The sequence below is a fragment of the Gavia stellata genome, chromosome 3 (genome assembly GCF_030936135.1).
Source record: "Gavia stellata isolate bGavSte3 chromosome 3, bGavSte3.hap2, whole genome shotgun sequence".
Lineage (NCBI taxonomy): Eukaryota > Metazoa > Chordata > Aves > Gaviiformes > Gaviidae > Gavia > Gavia stellata.
In genome coordinates, this window is record NC_082596.1 from 77,931,956 (window position 1) to 77,952,101 (window position 20,146).

The 20,146-nt window shown below is 41.5% G+C and overlaps 1 protein-coding gene across 1 annotated transcript; it reads right to left on the minus strand.

Moving 5' to 3' along the window:
* Positions 1-1,404: 1,404 nt before the first annotated feature.
* Positions 1,405-5,148, minus strand: MED10 (mediator complex subunit 10). Its single transcript, XM_009816446.2, has 4 exons — positions 5,021-5,148; positions 4,682-4,765; positions 3,378-3,480; positions 1,405-2,206 (listed from the first exon to the last, which is right to left on the minus strand). The coding sequence occupies exons 1-4, from the start codon at positions 5,146-5,148 to the stop codon at positions 2,111-2,113; spliced, it is 411 nt and encodes a 136-aa protein (XP_009814748.1). The 3' UTR covers positions 1,405-2,110.
* Between the last annotated feature and the right edge of the window lie 14,998 nt (positions 5,149-20,146).

Below are 20,146 nucleotides of genomic sequence, written 5' to 3' on the forward strand. Positions count from 1 at the left end.
AAAATTCAAATACCAAGGACAATCTATCTAGACCATTTTTTTTAACAAAAATTTCTACGAGAATTTGCACAACCAGAGTAAAGTATTTTGGAATAAAAATTACTTCCTGGAAGCACCAGTTTTTAAGTGTGCTACCCCACCAACTCTGACACACAAGCTGCTATCAGTGCCAGGAGCCAGAATACTACAGTATCCAGACCAGTATCTACTGGCCTGTTGTCCCACAAGCGTTCTCTCTCAACTGCCATATACACTTAGTCTCACCTGCCTGCTGGCAACGCTTTTGCTCTCAAGCTCTGCTGCCCACCACATTATGCTTACCTGAAAAATACTCTTACCTTCTTTGCTCCTGTCTTGTACACATCCCACTTGCCAGTCACAAGCCTTGCTTCAACAACTCCTAGGGACCTGGCAATCCAGCAGAGCAAAACGCAAACATGGTGTGCTTTTTCTTTATTGCTGTTTTATGACAAGTCAGTACAGTAACATTGTGAAGGGAAAAGAGTGATTAGTGGTGGGGCAAATACAAGGAAAAGCAAGCATGCAGACTAGAGCAGGGCAGGATAATATCAGGCAGCAATTAGATTAATTTAGACTGCCAGGTAACAAGTCTTAAATAACTAATGCAGAGGAACACCTAGCTTTCAGTTTTTCTTTTTCCTTTTCTAATGCCAATGCTTGCTTAGGCATAGGGTTGGTTGGCATTACAGATGGGCTTTGCTTCAGCTAGGTAACTCAGCACAGACAGTACTTCAGGTGTGGAAACTATGGCACCAACTTGAACACACCTAAATCCCCATTAAGGCCTTTAATGGGCTAGGTAGGTCTGCTATAGAGCATATGCATACAGTGCTATTTTGCAGCTCCTGCTCAAAACCACTAAGTTCAGCAACTAAAAGAAAGTTAACAAAACAATAAATTAATTTGCTGGTCCAAAAACGTCAAGTTACATCTGGAAGGACAAACGTAAGCACAAGCAGTTCAAGTTTCACAAATCCCCAAGATTAAAAGAGGTCCTCTTGCTTCCATTGTAAAACTAGTCTTCTGCACAGGCACTGTGCCCCTGGGTAGTGAACCCAACGTGCTGTGTTATGCTGGGACTACGTTCCATATGAACAGTTACGGATTTCACAGATGACTTTGCAGCTGATCAGAAATGCTTCAGGTGACAAACACTGATCCCCAAAGTCTCCTGCTTCAGGTAGTAAAAGGGAATTTTTTCCCCACAAAACCAAAATACCAAAAAGTTGATATTATCTTCAGATATAAACTTTTAACAGCCAAGTTTTGGTATACATTTTATCTCTATCACTGTGACACTAAGGAATATGCAATTTTTCACAGCTTTCGGTTCATTCTCCAAAGAGTAGCATACAACAGAAAAACGTTCGAATTTAGATTTTTTCAAATTTTTATTCAACCCGCTTACAGAAAAAGAATAGAATTAAACAAAAGCTTACATTAAATACTATACAAAATATTAACATTGTTGAGGAGCAAGTCCCCGAATATGCCCACTTTCTATATCCTCAGCCATCTGCACTGCAGCTCATAGAACAAAACAAGACTATCTGAAGGTTTTCTTGGCTGCAATTCATTATGACACATGAAAACTGCAGCCCTTGACAGGCTCCTGTTCAGTAGAATTTGGCAAGATGAAAGCAGTCAACTGTTTGTACTGTAATAAAAAAAGCACTTTACAAATGAAAAATAATCAAGTATAATAAACACATTTCTCTTAAGAACAGATGAGCCCACAATCCTGGAGCACATTTTTCAGAAGACAAAAACCATGATTTTCTGCTCTGGAAATGTATTTTGTGGGAAATGCTATGTATAGATGACCTGTAGACAATTATATCTCCAAAACCTTTCAAGAAAGAAGACTAGATTACCATAGGAAGTTTCAACTGCAATCTCTGAGTAAAACTCTTCAGAAAGATTCAGTAGCTTCAGACCATCAGCAATCATCAAGCTCCTTTACAGTTCATCACTGCCATTTTTAGTACAGTTGTTATGACAGCTTGGATGCCCCCTCTCTCCAATCAATGCTTTTATTGAGTGGTGTCAGTTTATGGAATTGACATTTTTAGAGCTATTGAAGGCCAACTTAAGGAGGAGGATCTTCTCCTCGAATAGCTTTGTACTTTGCCATGTCTTCTGGGAACACCTTTGTCAGCTCTTGAATTAACAGACTTTTAAATTTCTGGAAAGAAAAAAAATATATACAGTCATCTGCACAATTTATTTAGATTTCATCAAGCAATGTTATCTGCTGAACAGAAATGTTTGTATACAATAGTTCAATATTTCAGTGATCTAAGAGAATGGCACCCAAAACAAAAAACCTTTAAAGCCATACACACACAAACACAGAAAGTTACGTTTACAAAATTCACAGAAAATGCTCAAGTGAAATCCACTAAGAAAGCACCAGGCAAACTAAAATGCTTTTAATGTCCCATAAATTAACTAGCATTTTCACCTAAGAAATACAAAGTAGTTGGACCTCTCTGGTAAACCCTGGTGCATCGATATCTGTCTGACCTTATTAAGCAAAGCTGATAAAATCCTCTTGATTTGATATGGAATCCCCTCCACCTCCAAAAAGGAACTCACACCTAGCTTAGAAATACATAACTTCCTATAACTTTTACAAGCACAGAGCTTATCAAAAGAAAGAGAGGCTTAGAACATATGGATATATCTAGATTCTGAAGCACAAATTGCCATCCTCCACACTAATTTTAAATTCAGCCAAAGAACGTTCTAAAGCACAAACAGCCCTTTCTCAAATCTCACTAAACTTCCTTTTCTGACTATGTTTTTCAGCAGTAATTCCAGCAGTTAAACAGTATAGCAGGATGCTTAGGTTCATAGTAGATGAAAGTACAGGTTCAGAAAACACTGGCATACACTTTTAGTAATTTTATAAAGATTAACTCATGCTTATATAGCACATTTGACATTTTAACACTCTAAGATCCATTCAAGACTGGAAAAATACCCCTTCCATTTTGCTTATTTCTAAATTTACACACATCACAGTTACAGATCTATGACAGTGTGAGGTACTCACAAGTATTCAAAATGGAAACAAAACAAAATATCTGTAATGCTACATACAACTTTAACCAAAATAAAATCATTGCAACCTCTGCATCTCCAACTGTGGGATGAATTACAAGTTTTCCTTCCAGAACAGGCTATATTAGCATCAATTAAGACACAGGGATGCAGAGCAATTCCTAATACAATACAAACCACTTAATAAGGGCATTTAGTAACTGTACAAAGGAAAAAACCCCACATATTTACGGAAAAATAAAAACTTATCAAATATATTATTAGTAGTACTTTCATTATTTCTGGTTTACCTTCATTGTGTCAATTTTTCCTTTTACTTGTTCGTTTTTAGCCAAAGCTCGCTCCAGACACTCTTTAGTGTAAAGCTGAGGATTGCGGCCTTGATCTATGTATCTGAAAATAGAAAAGATTAACTAAATGATCATATTCCTACTAGGATGTTCTCCAATGTACAGAATTATTCACTTTGCTCTCTTTTTGCCACTACTATTATCCAAAATGTGCATTTACAAAACCACAGTTTAAAACTCAACCATTTTCAAAAGACAGCTCAAGGACGACTAGGCCGTAGCCAGCAAACAGCTGTCTTGGTACGCTGTTTTAAATCTTTGTTTCCAGAAAACCTGGAGCTTTGAAAAAACTATTAGAAGCCAAGAAAAAATATAACTACCCAGTTCCTCATAGGTAGTAAGTACACATGAATGAAGAAAGGTGGTCCTTTTCCAAGCAATTGAAAGGGCACTAACCATAAAGTAGCTTAGTTAGTACATGGTGAGCAATAAGCACACAAGAATATGGCACCCAGCAATTAAAGGTTGAGGAGGAAGCATATATACCATAGTAAAGAGTAAAAGTTAACACACCTGTATCAGCAAACCTGTAAGTGTATTCTTCCTTTGCAATGTAAGTGCCCAAGAAAGGGAAATTCCATCAACAAATAAAGAAAACAACATTTAAGATTATCATAGATTTACTCAGAGTGAAAGCCCAACTGAAAAAAGTCCTGTATAGCCAGTAATATACTAGAATATAGCAAACCCCTGACATTTGGACTTACAAGAAACACCAGTAAATTAACTTGTGAGCTATATCGTAAGAACTGGCTTGTATAGCTCTCTACATTCATGATTTTGCTTTTAACATTCTAATTCTCTGCCAACGAGACTGTCGCTACTGAAACTAAACACCTAAGTACTGACCTAATTTATTTTCACCTGCAACTTTCAAATCCTGATTCTAACCTAGTGTAAAAGTATACTACCAAAATGAAAGCTTATTTACTAAATCACTAGATTCAGAAGAATCTTTATTACTGCCTACATATGTAAAATCAATGTAATTAAAAAACCAAAACATTAAAAAAAGGAGATCTGAAACCAGGTGTATAATTTACCACTTCTCTTACCCTTCCGCCTTCTCAGAGGCTGAAAGTACTTCTTACCTTCTTCTGCCTGCTCACATTCTCGTGAGGCATTCAGAAGATGGGAGTTTAAGAAACAAGCCGTCCTCAGAGAAAATATTCACGCTGCAAAGACACACTACCTCAAATCAGACAGACTACAGCGCCTTCCATTCCAGGTACAAAGTTACTTACTCAAAAACTTCCAAGGGCACGCTGATATCGTGAAGCTGCTGCCGGCATTTGTCGATATCCTGCAAGCCCGTCACCATGAAATTCCTGTAGGAAGAAAACGGTTCGGTTTTAGCCAAAAAGGAGCATACTGCGCTAACCCTAACCCCGGCTGCGAGGCCAGCGACACGAAACCCAGCGAAACCCCCTGCCGCTCCTCCCACGTCTCGCTACGGCACAAGGGCAACAGATCCGCCGGACAGGGCCTCCGGTACCCTGAGGCACCAGGCTGAGGGGCGGCGGCAAGGGCCCCGCGGCCTGGTCTGGTAACGAAAAGGGATGGCGGAGCGCCGGGCCCCTCACAATTTCTGGTTGAGACCAGCCTGGCTGCTGGGCTGGAAGTCGCTGACGATAATGCCGAGCTGCCGGATGTTCTCCACGAACTTCTCCAGGTGTTCCTCCAGCGAGTCGAACTTCTCCGCCATCGCCATAACCGCCTCCTTCCCCCGCCCCGCTTCCGGCCATTCGCGCATGCCCGCAAGGAGGGAGGAGGAGCGGCTGGGCCGGCCCCGCCTCATAACACGCCCTCCTGCTTTCAGACCACGCCCCTCGATCTCAAGCCACGCCCCCTCCACCCCCCCCCCCTTCCGCGGGGTCGGTGCGGCGCAGGGGGGGATGCGGGCGGGGGGCAGCGCAAGTCCGGCACCTGCACGTGCTATACAAAAACCACGGGGCAATATGAGAATTATGGCCTGCCCGCCTTGAGCTCAGGCACAATTTGTCATTTCCAATGGCTCATTTTAATTACGCGTCTCGCTTTACAGAAGGATGCTCAGCTCACCAGTTGCACAGCAGACAGAAAATGAATTCTAGACAAAAATAGGATCCACAAACCCTAATTTGCACAAGTCACTATTTGCTTTGGGCATTCCGGGTTTATCAAATACATGATGGCAAATAATGAGAAATACTTTTTACCCTGAAGGTAATCAATACTAAATTATAATTAGCATCTTTCATAAATGCCAGATAATTGGAGTTTGACAATATGGATCATTCAGTAGCCCTTGGCACTGCTTTCCTTTCTTCTGTTACCATGTAACATCTCCAGGAATATTTCAGTAGATCCCAGTGGAGCAGGAAGCACACAATGTGATTAACAGCACCTTTGAAAAAATGGCCAGCACCCCTTTCAAAGTGGTGAGATTTGAAAACTCACTACTAATTGCTGTGGCCTGCCAGACATGGACTGCTGCATCTAGATCTTAACGTGCCTTTCTGCTTGACTTCTTAAAGACATAGTCCTTCCTGCCAGTCCAGTATAAAACTGCTGTAATTCACTCTCGTTATGTTTTTTCAGTTATCCTTTTCTTTGCCCTCCACAAATATTAGCACATTGCTTATATTTTTAGACCATCATTTGGAATCTCTCTGCTTTTGAGTGGTTTCCCTTCCTGGGTCACGTAGAAGTAAAAACAGTCCTCATTTTCAGACCCATTCAAAACTTGTGTCTGGCTCCCGTTTGCTTACCACCCCTACCCTGTACCAGAGGCTGAACTCTAGTCCTGATCCACTTGCAGTGCAGAGCCCACTCCCTTCCTGAAAGCTTTCCGAAAAGGTGGCTTCATGCTTTCTCCCATGGTGCCCTTTACGGTTAGGTGGGGCTGCCTGTGACTACCCTGTCCCTTCACTGCGCCCCGTCAAATTCCTCATTAAATCGCTTGCCTCGCTATCCACAGCTGCAAGCTGCTGCCTGCTGGTACAGGCTCCGGGTTAGGGATCATCTCTGTGAAGTCCTTAGCACGAAAGGACCTAACACATGGGGAAAGGTCATACATGCAACTGGGATACAGGTAACGGCATAGATCTAAAGGGCAGATATTTTTCTGCCTGTCTCACTCCCCTGCCTGATCAGTAGATATGCTCAGCCCGTGCCTGATCCCACTCACAAAGGGAGCCTTCAGACTTCCCTTTTATCTGGTAATGAAAATGCACACCCGGAGTTCAGGATACCTGGATTTCAATCTCTCTTTTACACCCACAAGAATCAAAGCCTACTAAAAGCCTTGATCCCAGGGGCTAGGATATATTTGCAGTGGGGTCCGTTCAGTCCCTGTGGCTGTTCTACTTTGTGCGGAAATTAAGTACTGCTTGAGCAATGGGAAGACAGTGTTTGGCATACCACACGAAAAGAAATGGAGGAACCAGTGACTGATCATCTGGTAAGGGCTCATTATCTTCCCCACCTGTCTTATATCTGCTAATGATGAGTGTTTTTCTAAACTGTGTAAGAAACAGAAATGGTAACAGACAGAAGTTCACTTGATAGTAAAAAACACAATGGAATTATCTGGGGAATGACAAAGTATCAGTCTATATTAAATAATCCAGCAATAATTTTCCCTGTGGGAAGATTATCTGACATGTTTAAATTCCCATGGCACATCAAAATAACTGTATGTTTTATAAATAGCTTATTTCCAGTATGTCTATTTTCAGTTGAATCTGAGAAGATCAGTCCAGTCATGTCAATTAAAAGTCAGCCATTCCTGTCTGCCAAAGTACCATTGATTTAAAAAGAATTTGCTGTCAGTTTACAGCAGGTAAGAATCTGATGCTTTGATTCACAATGAAAGATTTTAATTAGTATTTTAAATAAGAACTAAACTAACATAGATATGAGATCCAATCACCAGATTTAATGTATTTTATGCATTTGTAGCTATAACTTGCGACTGTTTCTGTTCCACAATGAGAACCATCAAAATCAGCAAGTCTTAATTTCTTGGATGTATCTTTTTATTAGCTATATTTTTTCCATTTATGATCTCAATGACAACAACAAAAATGTAAAAAGCCCTCTAATGATCAGTTTCTGTTCTGGGTTACCATGCTAGTTGCGTAGCAGACAGTTGGATCTTTGCTGACTATAAAGGAGTTCATAAGATTAAGTACGCTAACCCAAAATTAAAAAGCAAGTGACTGTAAAGAGTACTAAATATTAAGGAAAATATAGTACTGTGCAAATGTGAAATTGTAAAAACAATCCTAGGCTGCCAAAAGCAATTAATCAATTCTAGGCCTTAACAAGTATTATCATCCTATGATAAAATAAATCCATCTTCTATTGATCAGCAGTTGCTGACCATCCTGTTTCCATAGTTGGCAGAACGTTCTCTGGACAGCAGAAGTCCCGGGATTGCAAGATTTTAATACAAGTACTTGCGCTGATCACATGAGAGATCTTGGTCTGAGAAACAGAATAGCTTTTTCTAGTATTTGGGAGGGAAAAATGTGGAATATGGTGTACTTGCCAGATTAGATCTGACTATGAGGAACAGGGGGGCCGAATTTTGTAAGGACAGTCTAAATACATGCGATTGTGTCAGACATGGCTCTGTGGGCACAAGAGATTGGGATTCAAACAAAAGAGTAGCTTCATATCCAACTTTGCTTATGGGCAAACACATTCAGCAGAAGCATGGAGCAGAATAACTTGCTTTAAATTCAGTAACAAAAATGGGCTTTGAGGTTTGTTAAAACTTCCTCTCCTTCCTCTTTGTGGGAAAGCCTTTGGCTGTTGGAACTGAGCAAACATGACTTCTAGCTTGCTTGTGATGACTGAAATCTGATAGATGTTCATTACCACATCCAACTCAGGTAAAGTATTTAACACAAAAAAATAATGGAAGTTGAACATCAAATGTAGAGATATCCAGCTCATCTTAAATCTATATTTACTAGGCTAGTTAGGTTAGATTAATGAATTTTGTTAGATAAATGTGTGCAGTGCTTTTAAGATTAAAAATTGCTATAAATATATTACCAGTTGTTAAATTTTTCTCATGATCACCAACTTGGCAGTGTTTTCCTGCTCGGGGGAAAAAAAAGTAAAACGAACTTGTGTTCCAATGAAAGACAGATAGATAGATAGATAGATAGAAAGAAAGAAAACGAAAGAGAGAGAGAAAGAGAAAAAGAGAAAAAGAGAAAGAGAGAAAGAAATAAAAGAAAGAAAGAAGGAAAGGAAGAAAGAAGGAAAGGAAGAAAGAAGGAAGGAAGGAAGGTAAGTAACTCAATCGATCAATAGGTATGTAGAGACAGAAAGATTTAGAAAGACAATTTCATGGTTCATGATATAAGTCACCGTATTGCACTCCTACCCTGATTTCCATGCAGAATGCAGGCACTTACTGGCTTGTAAGCTGGACATCTGCACTGGGCAGTTAAGTAGGGTTTGTAATAAAGGATAGAATGAGAGGCCATGTGGATCAATATGACCCATTTGGGAAGAACAGCACAGATTATGTAAAAGAAAATCCTGTTTCGTAAATCTCTCATGAATTTTTCAAGGGTCCAGCAAGCATGTAGTGAAGAGTGATCTAATTGATACAATCTAATTTCCCACCAGCTTTTGGTGAAATCCTTAACCAAAGTCTTCTAAGAAACTAAAGCAATGGAATAAGGGGAGAAATCCTAGCCTGTATAAAGAACTGATTGCCAGGTAGGAAATGCAGGATAGGGGCAAATGTTTAATTCTTGCAGGGGAGAATCATTCCCAGAGGAGTTCTACAGGGAACTGGGCTGAAAATTGTGCCTTTCAATGTGTTCGTATATGACCCAGAAAAGAGATCAGATGATACAATGAGAAAATTGGCTTATGAGAAAGTTATTTGGCAGAGTAAAGATGAATACAGGTTGTAGGAAACTGTAGAAGGACCTGAAAAGGCTTGGTGGCTGGGCAACAAAGTGTCAGAAGAAATTCAGACAATGTAAAGTGATGCACATAGCAAGCAAAAAACCCCTAGTTTCACATGAAGATTCATGGCCATTACCATACAGGAGCAAGACTCGAGGATCATAGTAGAAAGTTCCATGAAAACATCAGCTCAGTGCTCAGCACTGTTCAGAAGTCATATGGAGAGTTGGGAATTGTTATGAAAGGCATTTGAGAACAAAGTAGAAAATGTCATTGTGCTACTGCATAAATCCACAGTTCACCCCAACATTGAATACTGTGTGCAGTTCTGGTTCCCTGGAGTAGACCTGGAAAAGAGTGAGACAAGGGCTGCCAAGATGACTGTAGATGTGAAATGGCTTCTGTACTAGGAAAACATGAATAGACAGGGAATCTTCAGCTTGAGAGAGAGCCCACTGATGACAGCTGTGACCAATACTTTGCTGTAGCTACAAAACCATGAGTGGTCTGGAGCCTAAACTGTTTTCCAGCACAAAAACTAGGGGCCATCAAATTAAAGCCAAAGGAAGACAGCTTCAAAACTTGCAAAAAGAGGTGAGTTTTATCATGCAAGGTCTAGCAGCCTTGTAGAATTATTTGCTAATGGATGCTATGGACAGCAAAAGCTTAGCTGGGTTGAAGGGCAAATGGGACAAATGCTTGGTAGACAGAGTCAGAGAGAGGTATCCCAGAACCACAGTATCATTAAGGTTGGAAAAGACCTGTAAGATCATCAGGTCCAACCATCAACCCAACACCACCATACCCACTAAACCATGTCCCGAAAATAGATATAGGTAGATATACCACACCTGGCTCAAGAAATCCTGTGAATCGAAGGTAGTCCAGGTCCAGGAGAGTAGTCAGGAGTGATCTCATAGAAGTTTTTCTTGTCCTCACTCTTTAGCATTTGTTTCTGGTTACTGCTGAGCACAGGATACCGGCCCAGATGGAGCTTTTATCTGAATCTGTGTGGTTACTGTTATGAGGCCCTGCCTGCCTGAACTGGCCTGTGGTCTGCAGGATGTAGACAGATTGCATAGTGGTTTCTTACCAAGCAGAGCACAAAAAGGTTGATTTGAGACTATTTATATAGCCTTCAGGTCTGGAAAAAGGTCAGCTCACTGTTTTCTTATGTGGTGGTATATATACTCCAGATAAATGACTTTTCCAGTATAATATGGCACAATGAGGTGTTTAAGGTTAATTATTGAAAGTCCTGGTATAGTCACTTTTTCTTCTCAGAAATATAAAAAGCGACAAATAATTCATCTGTTTGTCCATCTCTGGAACTGTGATTCTCCTCCCAGCTCCTGTTTTCTGCTGCTGGCCAATAAAGTGGAAGAAGTGAATAAGGAAAATAAACCACACTGAGTTCCAATGATGTATGTTTTCTCTGCTTCTATCTTTCTCACTGTCTTTGACTTTGTTACTATTTTCTTCTGCATGATTCTATATCTAATGCACTGATCACTTCTTCCTCATTCTGCAGACCCAGAAATGGAGGTTGACATTTCAGGTTATTAACTGGGATCACCACCTGCCTAAGAATTCCATTTTATGAGACAACTACCCTTCTTTGTTTTAATTACAACAGCTGATTGATAGGCAAAAGAGAAGTAGGGAAGATAGATGTGAGCAGCACAGAGAATGCCATTTACTTGCTCTTGATATATCAGGCTGATGGTATTTATGCTTAGGATGTTTTTCAACTCACTCAGAAGCATGCTGTATTTTCACATTTTACTGCATAAAAATAATGTGTTACAACAAAATAAACAATTAAATCCCATTATTCAGCTGAATAAGAGGTGTAGTTATAATTTCTATACAGATTTGGTATTTAGCAACTTGCTCATTAATGACTTGAAATACTACACTTGCTACCACAAATTGTTACCACAAATACATCATTAGGATGATGTATTTATGCATCATGGCTGGTTCTTAGTCTTACTGAAATCATCTAAATTTATTTATCTAAGAAGCAGCAGGATCAGGATTTTGTTCATACAGTAATTTTTGCTCTTCCACATTCTGTAGAACTTGAGATGTTCTGGGACATGATCCAAAGATAACTGAGCCCTGTGAGACTCTTTCTATTGATGGTAAAGGATATTGGATGACAGAGTCTGTTCTCACAACTCCAGGGAGGTCAGCAAGACACAGCAAAGGATTTATATATATGTTTCAGGACAGGAATATTATTTCCATAGTGTAATGACAATTCATCTAGATCTGCAATACTGAAAACTTTTATTTCATAGTACCCTTAATATCCCATAAAGAATTAATTCTTAATTTTGTTTTTAAAAAGTATGCCGAGAAATCAATAGAATCTGGTTTTTTACCAGATTTTTATTCATCAGACTCAGTTAATATTGCATCCATACTGCTGCCAAATGTCATTTAAAGCAAAATTAAGTTCTATTCTTCTGAATTGCAGAGTTGCTTTCAATATTTATCAAGTAGCTCCATGTGATTTTTTTTCCACAGCTGTGAGAAATACATACATATATATATATATAGTACTCTTAGAAAAATATTCTTTTCATTATATAATACCAACAAGCGAGGCTGATTTGCCTATTGCTGTTGGTTGGGGTTTTTTTCTGTAACTCAGAATAATGAGTGCACTGTATTTAAAACTAATACTTTTTTCATTACCAGAGATGCAGGAAAGAAGGCATAGGAATATCCCAGGCAGTAAGATTTATTAAGACTCCCAGACCACATGTGTGCTAGCAAATGAAATAGACCTTAGACCATTCTCCAGCACCGAGTCCAACTGGCATGGAGCAGCCCTTATTTGTATTCCAACTCCTGAAATGTACCTGAAAGCAATTCTGGAAGAGTATCGGTGGTCCAGCTGAAAAAGCTGTCTGGGTACCTTTGTTAACAGCTAAACAGCGTGGATACCTGTGTTCTTGTGTTTGTGCCCTTCCTTGGCACTTTTCGTCTTCCTAAGGTAGATCTATTATTCATAGTGTACAAGAAAAAGGAAGTAATGCCCACGTGGGTTCAAACCAGAACAAATCAGAAAATCAGAAAAATTACTTAGCATTCACAGTTATACCCTGTGGTGAAAAGTGCTTAAACAACCAAGTTGCGCAGATCCGTGGTTACAGCCAGTATGGTGCTACTGGCACTGTTGCCTTGGGGCTGGGAGTAGTCCTGGGGCTTGTGCAGATGTTGTGCAGGAGGCTGGAGTCAGCGAGCACTACAGGATTCAACCCGATCAACACCAAGGGTCTCACGTTCACCAGAACAGCCCACAAGCTGCCTCCAGTTCAAACCGGGACTACTGGGTCTTCCAAGCTACTTCTGAACTGCTCAGGTTAAACCGATCACAGTATATGAGTGCGCGGGCAGCTGTAGGCTGTGGGGGACTTCAGAACAGTGGGGCAAAAGGCTTGAACGTGTAGTTTCTTTAAGTCCATCCTGTTATGTGGATGCTTTGGACACAATTACAGCCCGTTGGCTCTCTGGTATACCTTATCATGTAGGTAGGCATTCCTTCCTGAAAGGCACTATGAGACAGGCAGGCATTGAGTAAAGACTCTCTACTATTCTTTTGGGGGGGATTCAAGTAACTCTTCAGTTTTAAACTCGTTCTTCACACTCTTCTGTGTTCATATCCCACCCTCTTCACAATCTGCCTGCATCGCTGGGAAAGATACTTTACTGTTCATGTCCATCATCCAGTCTTTAAGTAGGTTTTACTTACAGAAGTTGCCTGAGGAAGACTCTAATTTATAGCTTATCGATTCTTTCCACACCTCTGTCTACCTGATGAAGAAATGCTTTATTGTCCAGTTAGTTTTGTCCTCAGATATCTATTCTGTGCTTTAATCAAATAATTGAATCATCTTTCAGACTTCTATATGATAAATTAAACACACAGAACTCTTTACATCATTTTCTTTAATGACTTTCAGCTTTTTCAATCTTTCTATTTTTTCAGTATCATCAGAAAAGGGATGATGACCTGCACATCAAAATCTGGTATTGGTCTCTGCAGAGGTATTGGTCCCTGTTCTTCCATGCCTTGCACTGCTCATGTATCCTTTCCTGTTGATGCACCGCAGGACTGCAAAATTCCTCTTTGCCACAAGATTCCATGGGAAGCTTATGCTGATCCAGTACATTACGACCCCTAACCTCCTTTAAGGTTTGCCGCTATTGGGCATATAGTCTCCAGTTACATGAACTTGCACAATTTGCTCCTAGTAAGATGACTTTGCAAATTGTTTTTATTAAAATGCATTTATTTTACAAAGACAACTATTCAATTTAGTCTGCCTCCACACTACTTATCACTTCACTGGCCTTTCTGTACTCTCTTTCTTTTATTTGCAATTTTATGTTTACCTCCAGATCATCAATACAACTATTAAATTATGCCAGTAGCAGTCCCCAGGGAACTCTGCTGGCAACATCGCGAAATAAAATCCTACTCAGGAGCAGCCCTGGGAGCAGATCATCTGGTTTGCCACATTTCTCCCAAAAGTGATTTCAGAGTGATCAGACCAGCCTGATGTGAGACGAATTCCAGGTGAAGTCTGGCATAAGGGATTGCTCCGGGGTCCTCTTTTTACAAACCGTATGGATGAGATTGTGTCAGATTTGCCTTGCTCATCCTACTAGTCCAACACTATCCCAACAGGCCTTGTGTCCCTGCAGGTCTCCACAAGCCCTGGCTCAGTCTATACCCCATAGACCCTTATCATCTTATTATAAAAACACCATTTTCATGGTCATTCAGTGTCCCTCACTTTCCAAGAGGGCAACTGTAGTAGTAGCACAGGCTCTCAGAGTGCTTTCTGTACTATGAAGGCTGAAAAGATAGAGCAGGAAAAGCCCTCTCTTGCGATGACCGCCTCATAGTCCATATAGCTTGGCTCTTCTCTTTGCCTGCTGTTTCCCTTCTGCTCCCCAGCACAGGTCTTTAGATGAAACCTCAGAGCACTGCCATGCCCACCCCTCTGGGCTGTGCCTGCTGGCACTCCTGCCCCAGCAGTTCTTCTGGGATGTGGTTTCAGTAAGTTCAGGCAAAACACCTCTGAAACGAAATGTGGCCTAGAGATGGAGGTGTTGGCAGAGAAAATCAGTATGAGCAACAGTTCACCGTGGTATGTCGATGCTGGGGAGCAATGTATCTACCTTGATTCTCTTCCCTCCACAGACACTTCTGAAAGGGAGCTGCAAGTTCTGCCTGATCTCACCTTGGCGGGCGTATACTGTTTGCCAGAGGATGGAGAAACAGAAGACACTGAGTGTCCTAGGGGCCATGACAGAGAAGACTGATCATGCACAGGTAGGGAATAGCCTCCCCTGCTGCCAGAAAAAGGCTGAGGGGAGAGGAAGGGACCATTTGTTCTCAGAACAGTAGGAAATCAAGTAAGATAAACTGATTCAGGAATTGTTTGGTCCCCTGCCTACTCAAGACCCTGGTGCTACTGGGTTGACATCAACCATTCCAGCCTCTGTCTTCCCTTTGCCACCAGAACCACAGTGGCAGACTTGCTTATAGCCTCCTTGGACGGGTACCACGGGTGTAGGGATGAGGTCTTGGCCAAGCCTCATGAGACACTTTTAAAAATAAAAATACCTTACCTGGAAGCCTGGATAGATCCTCTTCTTCTGGTTTTCACATATTTTTCTGCTTCTGCATTTCCTATACAAATGCCACCACTGGCTCAGAGTCCAAGAATATGTATGATTCTTGTGGCAAGATTTGTAAGGATGGGTGCAGGCCGACAAAGACCCAATTTAAATGACTACCCAGCTCTGTGGCAATGACTCTATACCATGAAGGTGAAGTAAACACCCTGCACTTGGCAGCCCTCCTCTCCACTAGAAAATGTCTGTCTGTGTTTGGCAGTGGGCAAAAGGAGACCAAGCTGGGAAGCTGGTAGAGTGGTCCAGCCTTGGGGAAGGAAAGAAGTCATCTTCAGGGTGCAACCCCTGCCTTGTCCTTCCCCTGATCTCATGTGGTCACAGTGAGAATGACATTTGAGCATCCAGCTCACCCATCCAGTCACAACGGTGCTGGGCCTGCCATGTCCCTCCCAGCCTGGACCTCCTTGTGAGCCAAGCTCCATGCCAGGCATTAGCTCCCAGATCCTGCTGTAAGGGTTGTGGGTGGACACCTCTCAGAGGCTGGCATGGGAAGCTGAGGCAAAATGTTGTTTGGGCCAAGGGAAAGCAGGTAAAAGCCAGAAATTATAGTGACAATTTTCAAGAGACTGTCTGTCTTATGTAGGAAAGGTACTGGTTTTACAAGGGTTCATGGAGGATTGTGTGTCTTGTATGTGATTGGTGTCATAAAGGTATGGAGACAGGAGTCTAGGAGTAGAGAAAAGGGAAAGGAGGCCAATTCTGTGCTGGATTATTGCTGCTATGCTGCTGAGCATTGGTTCGGCATCAGATGTGCTCGTGTGGCCTCTCTGGATCTGGCAACCCTAGCAATGGTAGTACCAGGCTTGGTATTACAAGTGGCAGAAGCGCGCCTTGCAACAAAAAAAAATCTGAGAAGGCCAACCAGCATTTTTGCGTAAGGTGCAGTGGGAATATAAAGTCCACACTGGAGGCTTGCTGGGTGTCGCCACCTCACGAATGGATGGGCAAATGAGTATGCCACAGAGATTGCAGATGTTCAGAGATCAGTCTACACGTGTATCTGAAAATGGCTGGAGCAGGTAAGCACCTGGTACAGCATAGATACACTCAAGAGGTCATGAAGACTGATGTCAATGGTTGAGAAAGAGAGCTTGGCCTCACTGGGAAAGAAAGACTGAGGCATCGTAAGTAAGGCTAACTGTGAAGGCAGTAGTGTTGCACATGATTCTGCTGTGATAGCCAGCTATGACTCAGTGGTTGTGTTTAGAACAAGCACTATCCACCACCACTGCCTGTCTACAACAGACCTAATTTAATCTGCATGTCTAATTTAAAGGCATGTCTTAAACCCAAGAAGATTTTCTGTTTCTATTTCCCATATCTTAGTCTGGAAACAAGGATGTCCGGGGTCATCCATTCTGTCTCAGACAGACAGATAAAACAGTATTCTTTAGAAACCAAAGACTTTACTGAGTTCTTCTAATATAGTTAATTGCAACGTATTAGCCAGCTGAGATTTGCTCTATAGTACAGCCATCCCTGTCCTGGTGAACATCTTCTGAAGTGCACAGCAGCCCAGTGACTGTGGTACCTCCTGGTGCTTCCAGGACGCAAGCACAGGTTTGCTCCTACTGTCCTCTTGTAGAGGATGTTGCAGGAGAAAGTGCATGTTGTTGCTAAACCTAATCGAGATAAGCCTCCATCTTTTGGCTTGCTAATGACAAACCCAGCAGTCTATCTATAACTATTTATATAGCTTCTGATAATCCACCATCTCTGTGTGCATCTTCATGTGTACAGCGTGGGCAGGAAAGGACCACTGACCTGCACTGATCCCATAGGTGGGGCAAAAGTAACACATCTCACAACATCTGTGACTGCAGCCACAAGGTGACAAACCATTTGTTCTTTGCGTGGTATATAAAAGAGTGCTCAGTAGATTCCTCAATACACTCGCTCTGCAGAAGCAGCAGTGAAGCATGCAAGGAACTGCCATTTCTACTTCCAGAGTACAAAGGAGCTGCCACCCCAAAATGTATTTCTGGAACGTAAGTGGTGAAGCACATGAATGTCAACTAATCGTAAAAAGGACCATTGTTGCATGTCTGATGCTGTGAATTTAGTATGTGTGCTGTTCTAGCCACGCCCATGGCTAACTGCTGACTGTGAATGCCATCACTGGTTGGTCCTGTCAACATAACACAGGTCTTGCCTTTTGTCAAATTCCAAAATGTATTTTGGGCTGGAGCAATGTTTCTGTAACTTTCTGTAGAAGTGACCTCCTTCAGGACCTACCTGTCTTCCTGGGACTTCTTTGAGTAAGCTATGTATTCATCTCTCCAGCCAAGGACCAGTGAACTACCAGCTGGTGGCAGCAGCAGTTTCTCCAATGTCAGGGTGTGAGGACGTGATCACAGTACCTGGTGACAGTGTATGACAGTGTATGTAAATACACACTCCTCACTTTTAAGGAACTGAGCCATTGCCAGTAATCTTGCAACTAATCTAACGATTGTTCAAAGAATTTAGCTTCTCTAATCCTTTGTCACCCCTTTTGAACCTTTTCCACAGTAACTTGGGATTTATAATTGGCATTGAGAAACAGGAAGCTAAAGCAAGTCTCTTACTACTGTGATGACAATGCTGATGTTAAGATCTTAGAAAAAAGGAGGAAGAGTTCATTACCCATAAATGCATTGCAATTGACCTTTCTTATGGCTGTGTGCTGTAAAGAGGAAAATGAGAGAATATGGTGAGATTTAAGGGAACACAAAGGTAAAGGATTGACCGGAGTCAAAGCAAAAGTGTTTAGCAGGCATCAGAGATGAGAGTGTGTTGTTCTGGGATCCAAATGTGATCTTATCATCATCTTATACAAAGGTGCTAATACTTCCCCAACTTTACTAAAAGTATCTCCCTGAGTGCCATCTTCAGTCACATCAGCCTTTTTTTTTAAAGCTGCATCCCTCTGGCAGCATCTCGGTTTTATCCCTTCTACCAACACACTCTTCTTTCTTTATCTCTTCTTTCTTTGTCTGCTCCTCCAGATTTACATAAAAATTTCTTATCATTGGCTCCTCAGCACATGACTTTGTACTGAACTTTATCCTGTTCCTGTCACTTCAGGTAAGAGGTCTGCGATGCAATTTTAAAACGTCAGAGGCCAAAAATTATTTGATGGCACCATGAAGTATTTTAGACTAAATTACTGAAATTCCAGCATTCTGCCTTTAAATTTGGACTCAGAGGGTTGGACTCTCTCCCTGTGTTAACTTTGTGTGGTTCACACTGACCTCCATCTGTTACTTAGGTGACCTACAGTCTTAGTGCCTTTGTCTAGCTGGGGGTTAACCCGGCGCTCTGAGTGTGTGTCCCTTTGGTGCTGTGCACCAGAGCACTGGAGCACCTGGAGTGCTGCTTTCAGGCTCAGCCACTGTGCATTGACTGGTGAAACAGATCTGCCAGCAGCCCTCAGCTTCATGTGGAGTGGACTGCAGCTGATGCAGGACACCCCTCAGACTCTTCCTGGAGTAAAGAGCCATCTGTCACTAGCTGGAGACTTGGCAAAAAAGGGGCTCCCTAGGGCTCAGATGCATATTGTTTGCCCCCAGTTAAAAGCAGGAGAGCTGTAAGGCCTCAATGATGGCCCTGGTGCTCTGCTTATATGCGGGAGCCCAGAAAAGTTCATGATCTCAGATCTAGCCAGAAAATCCAGAAAGTCACTGTGTGCAATGACAAACAAGAATCTTTGCATCCAGATTAGAGCGACCATCATATAGTTGCCATTCCTCCAACCATTCCATAAGATACAGCTTCCTCACTGAGCAGCTGCAGAATGGCTGTAAAGGTGATATTGTAAGATGATGATGTGACCAGAAGATGTCAAGGCTAAAGGTGGAACAAGGTAAAGGATGCATTGTACCTTTATTTTGGGAGAAATTTATGAGTGATTGCTGTGCTTTACAGTAAGACTTTTCTCAGGATTACTGACCATATCTTGCATTTGTGTATGAGTGCAAGAATTTAAAAATACCTGTGTGCATATGAGATGGTCACCTCTGACACAAAGTTCCATGATTCAGAATTGCTGGATGCAAGTCAGTAAGTAGCAATACATGAAGGTGAACACCATGAACATAAAAAGCCTCTCCTGAACATTTCCAATGCTGTGCAGACTTAAAAAGCAGACAGATAATCATATTCCCCAGGGATATTTTTTACCTCACTCATTCTCAAAAGCTGTTGCTGCGATATAATGGCTATTCATTCACCTCACTTATTCATTTACCCGGGTATCCTTTGCATTTACCTGGGCTTATCATGTCCGTGGAGTGGAGGTTACCTCAAGTATTTTGTTTATCTAACTCAGTGAAAGAGATTAGAAATGCCAGATGGACTTGTGACACTGAAAAGAAGGTAACTTAGGAGGATGTGTCAACAGCAACGTAGGGACTGCATGTGCACCTCTACAGGCTTTTACATTCCAGGAGTGAACATATTTGTGTCTTTCTTCATTCCTGATGTTTGTTGCTGGAAATGCCTTTCCTCTGAATACCCTTTTAAAAATAAGTGATGTTTTCACTTTGGAGGATGAAAGGAAGCAGACAAATAATGGATAATCAAAGGTGCCCAGTGAGATACTAGTAAGCATTGGGACAACTCAGTCAAGCGAAGGAGGAAGAGATGAATAAATAGCTTACTTGTTGAAAAAGTGTGTGTTTGCAGGTTTACAAAGAATTCACTAAATAAAACCCCATTTGATTCTAGGAAGGAGGCTGCATCCCATGCTATATAGGCAATCAATGGTGCATACCAAGCTGATCTAGGTAAATAACTCTTTCAAAGAGTTCCAGATCTAGAGGCTGGCCTAATCCTGAGTATACGAGCAGGACACATAAACCCTAAGATTTTAATGCCACCTATAACAATCTACCTGCAGACCTGCAGAGGAAAGCAAAAAAGACCAGTAGAGGACAAATCATGCATCAAGAGGAATAAAATAAAATCTTTCCCAAATCCAGTGGAAGCCCTGAGGCATGGAATTATTGTAAGTATAATGCAAATTGACAGTGATCTAATCTATTTTCTCACACATTTGGGGATACTGACACATCAGATGCCCAGGGACT

Excerpts from the sequence above, each read along its gene's own strand:
- MED10 (XM_009816446.2), bottom strand. The coding sequence starts at position 5,148 with ATGGCGATGGCGGAGAAGTTCGACTCGCTGGAGGAACACCTGGAGAAG. Across the intron at positions 3,481-4,681 it reads GTGCCCTTGGAAGTTTTTGA|ATACATAGATCAAGGCCGCA; the intron begins GTAAGTAACTTT and ends TTCTATTTTCAG. Across the intron at positions 2,207-3,377 it reads GAAAAATTGACACAATGAAG|AAATTTAAAAGTCTGTTAAT; the intron begins GTAAACCAGAAA and ends TTTTCTTTCCAG.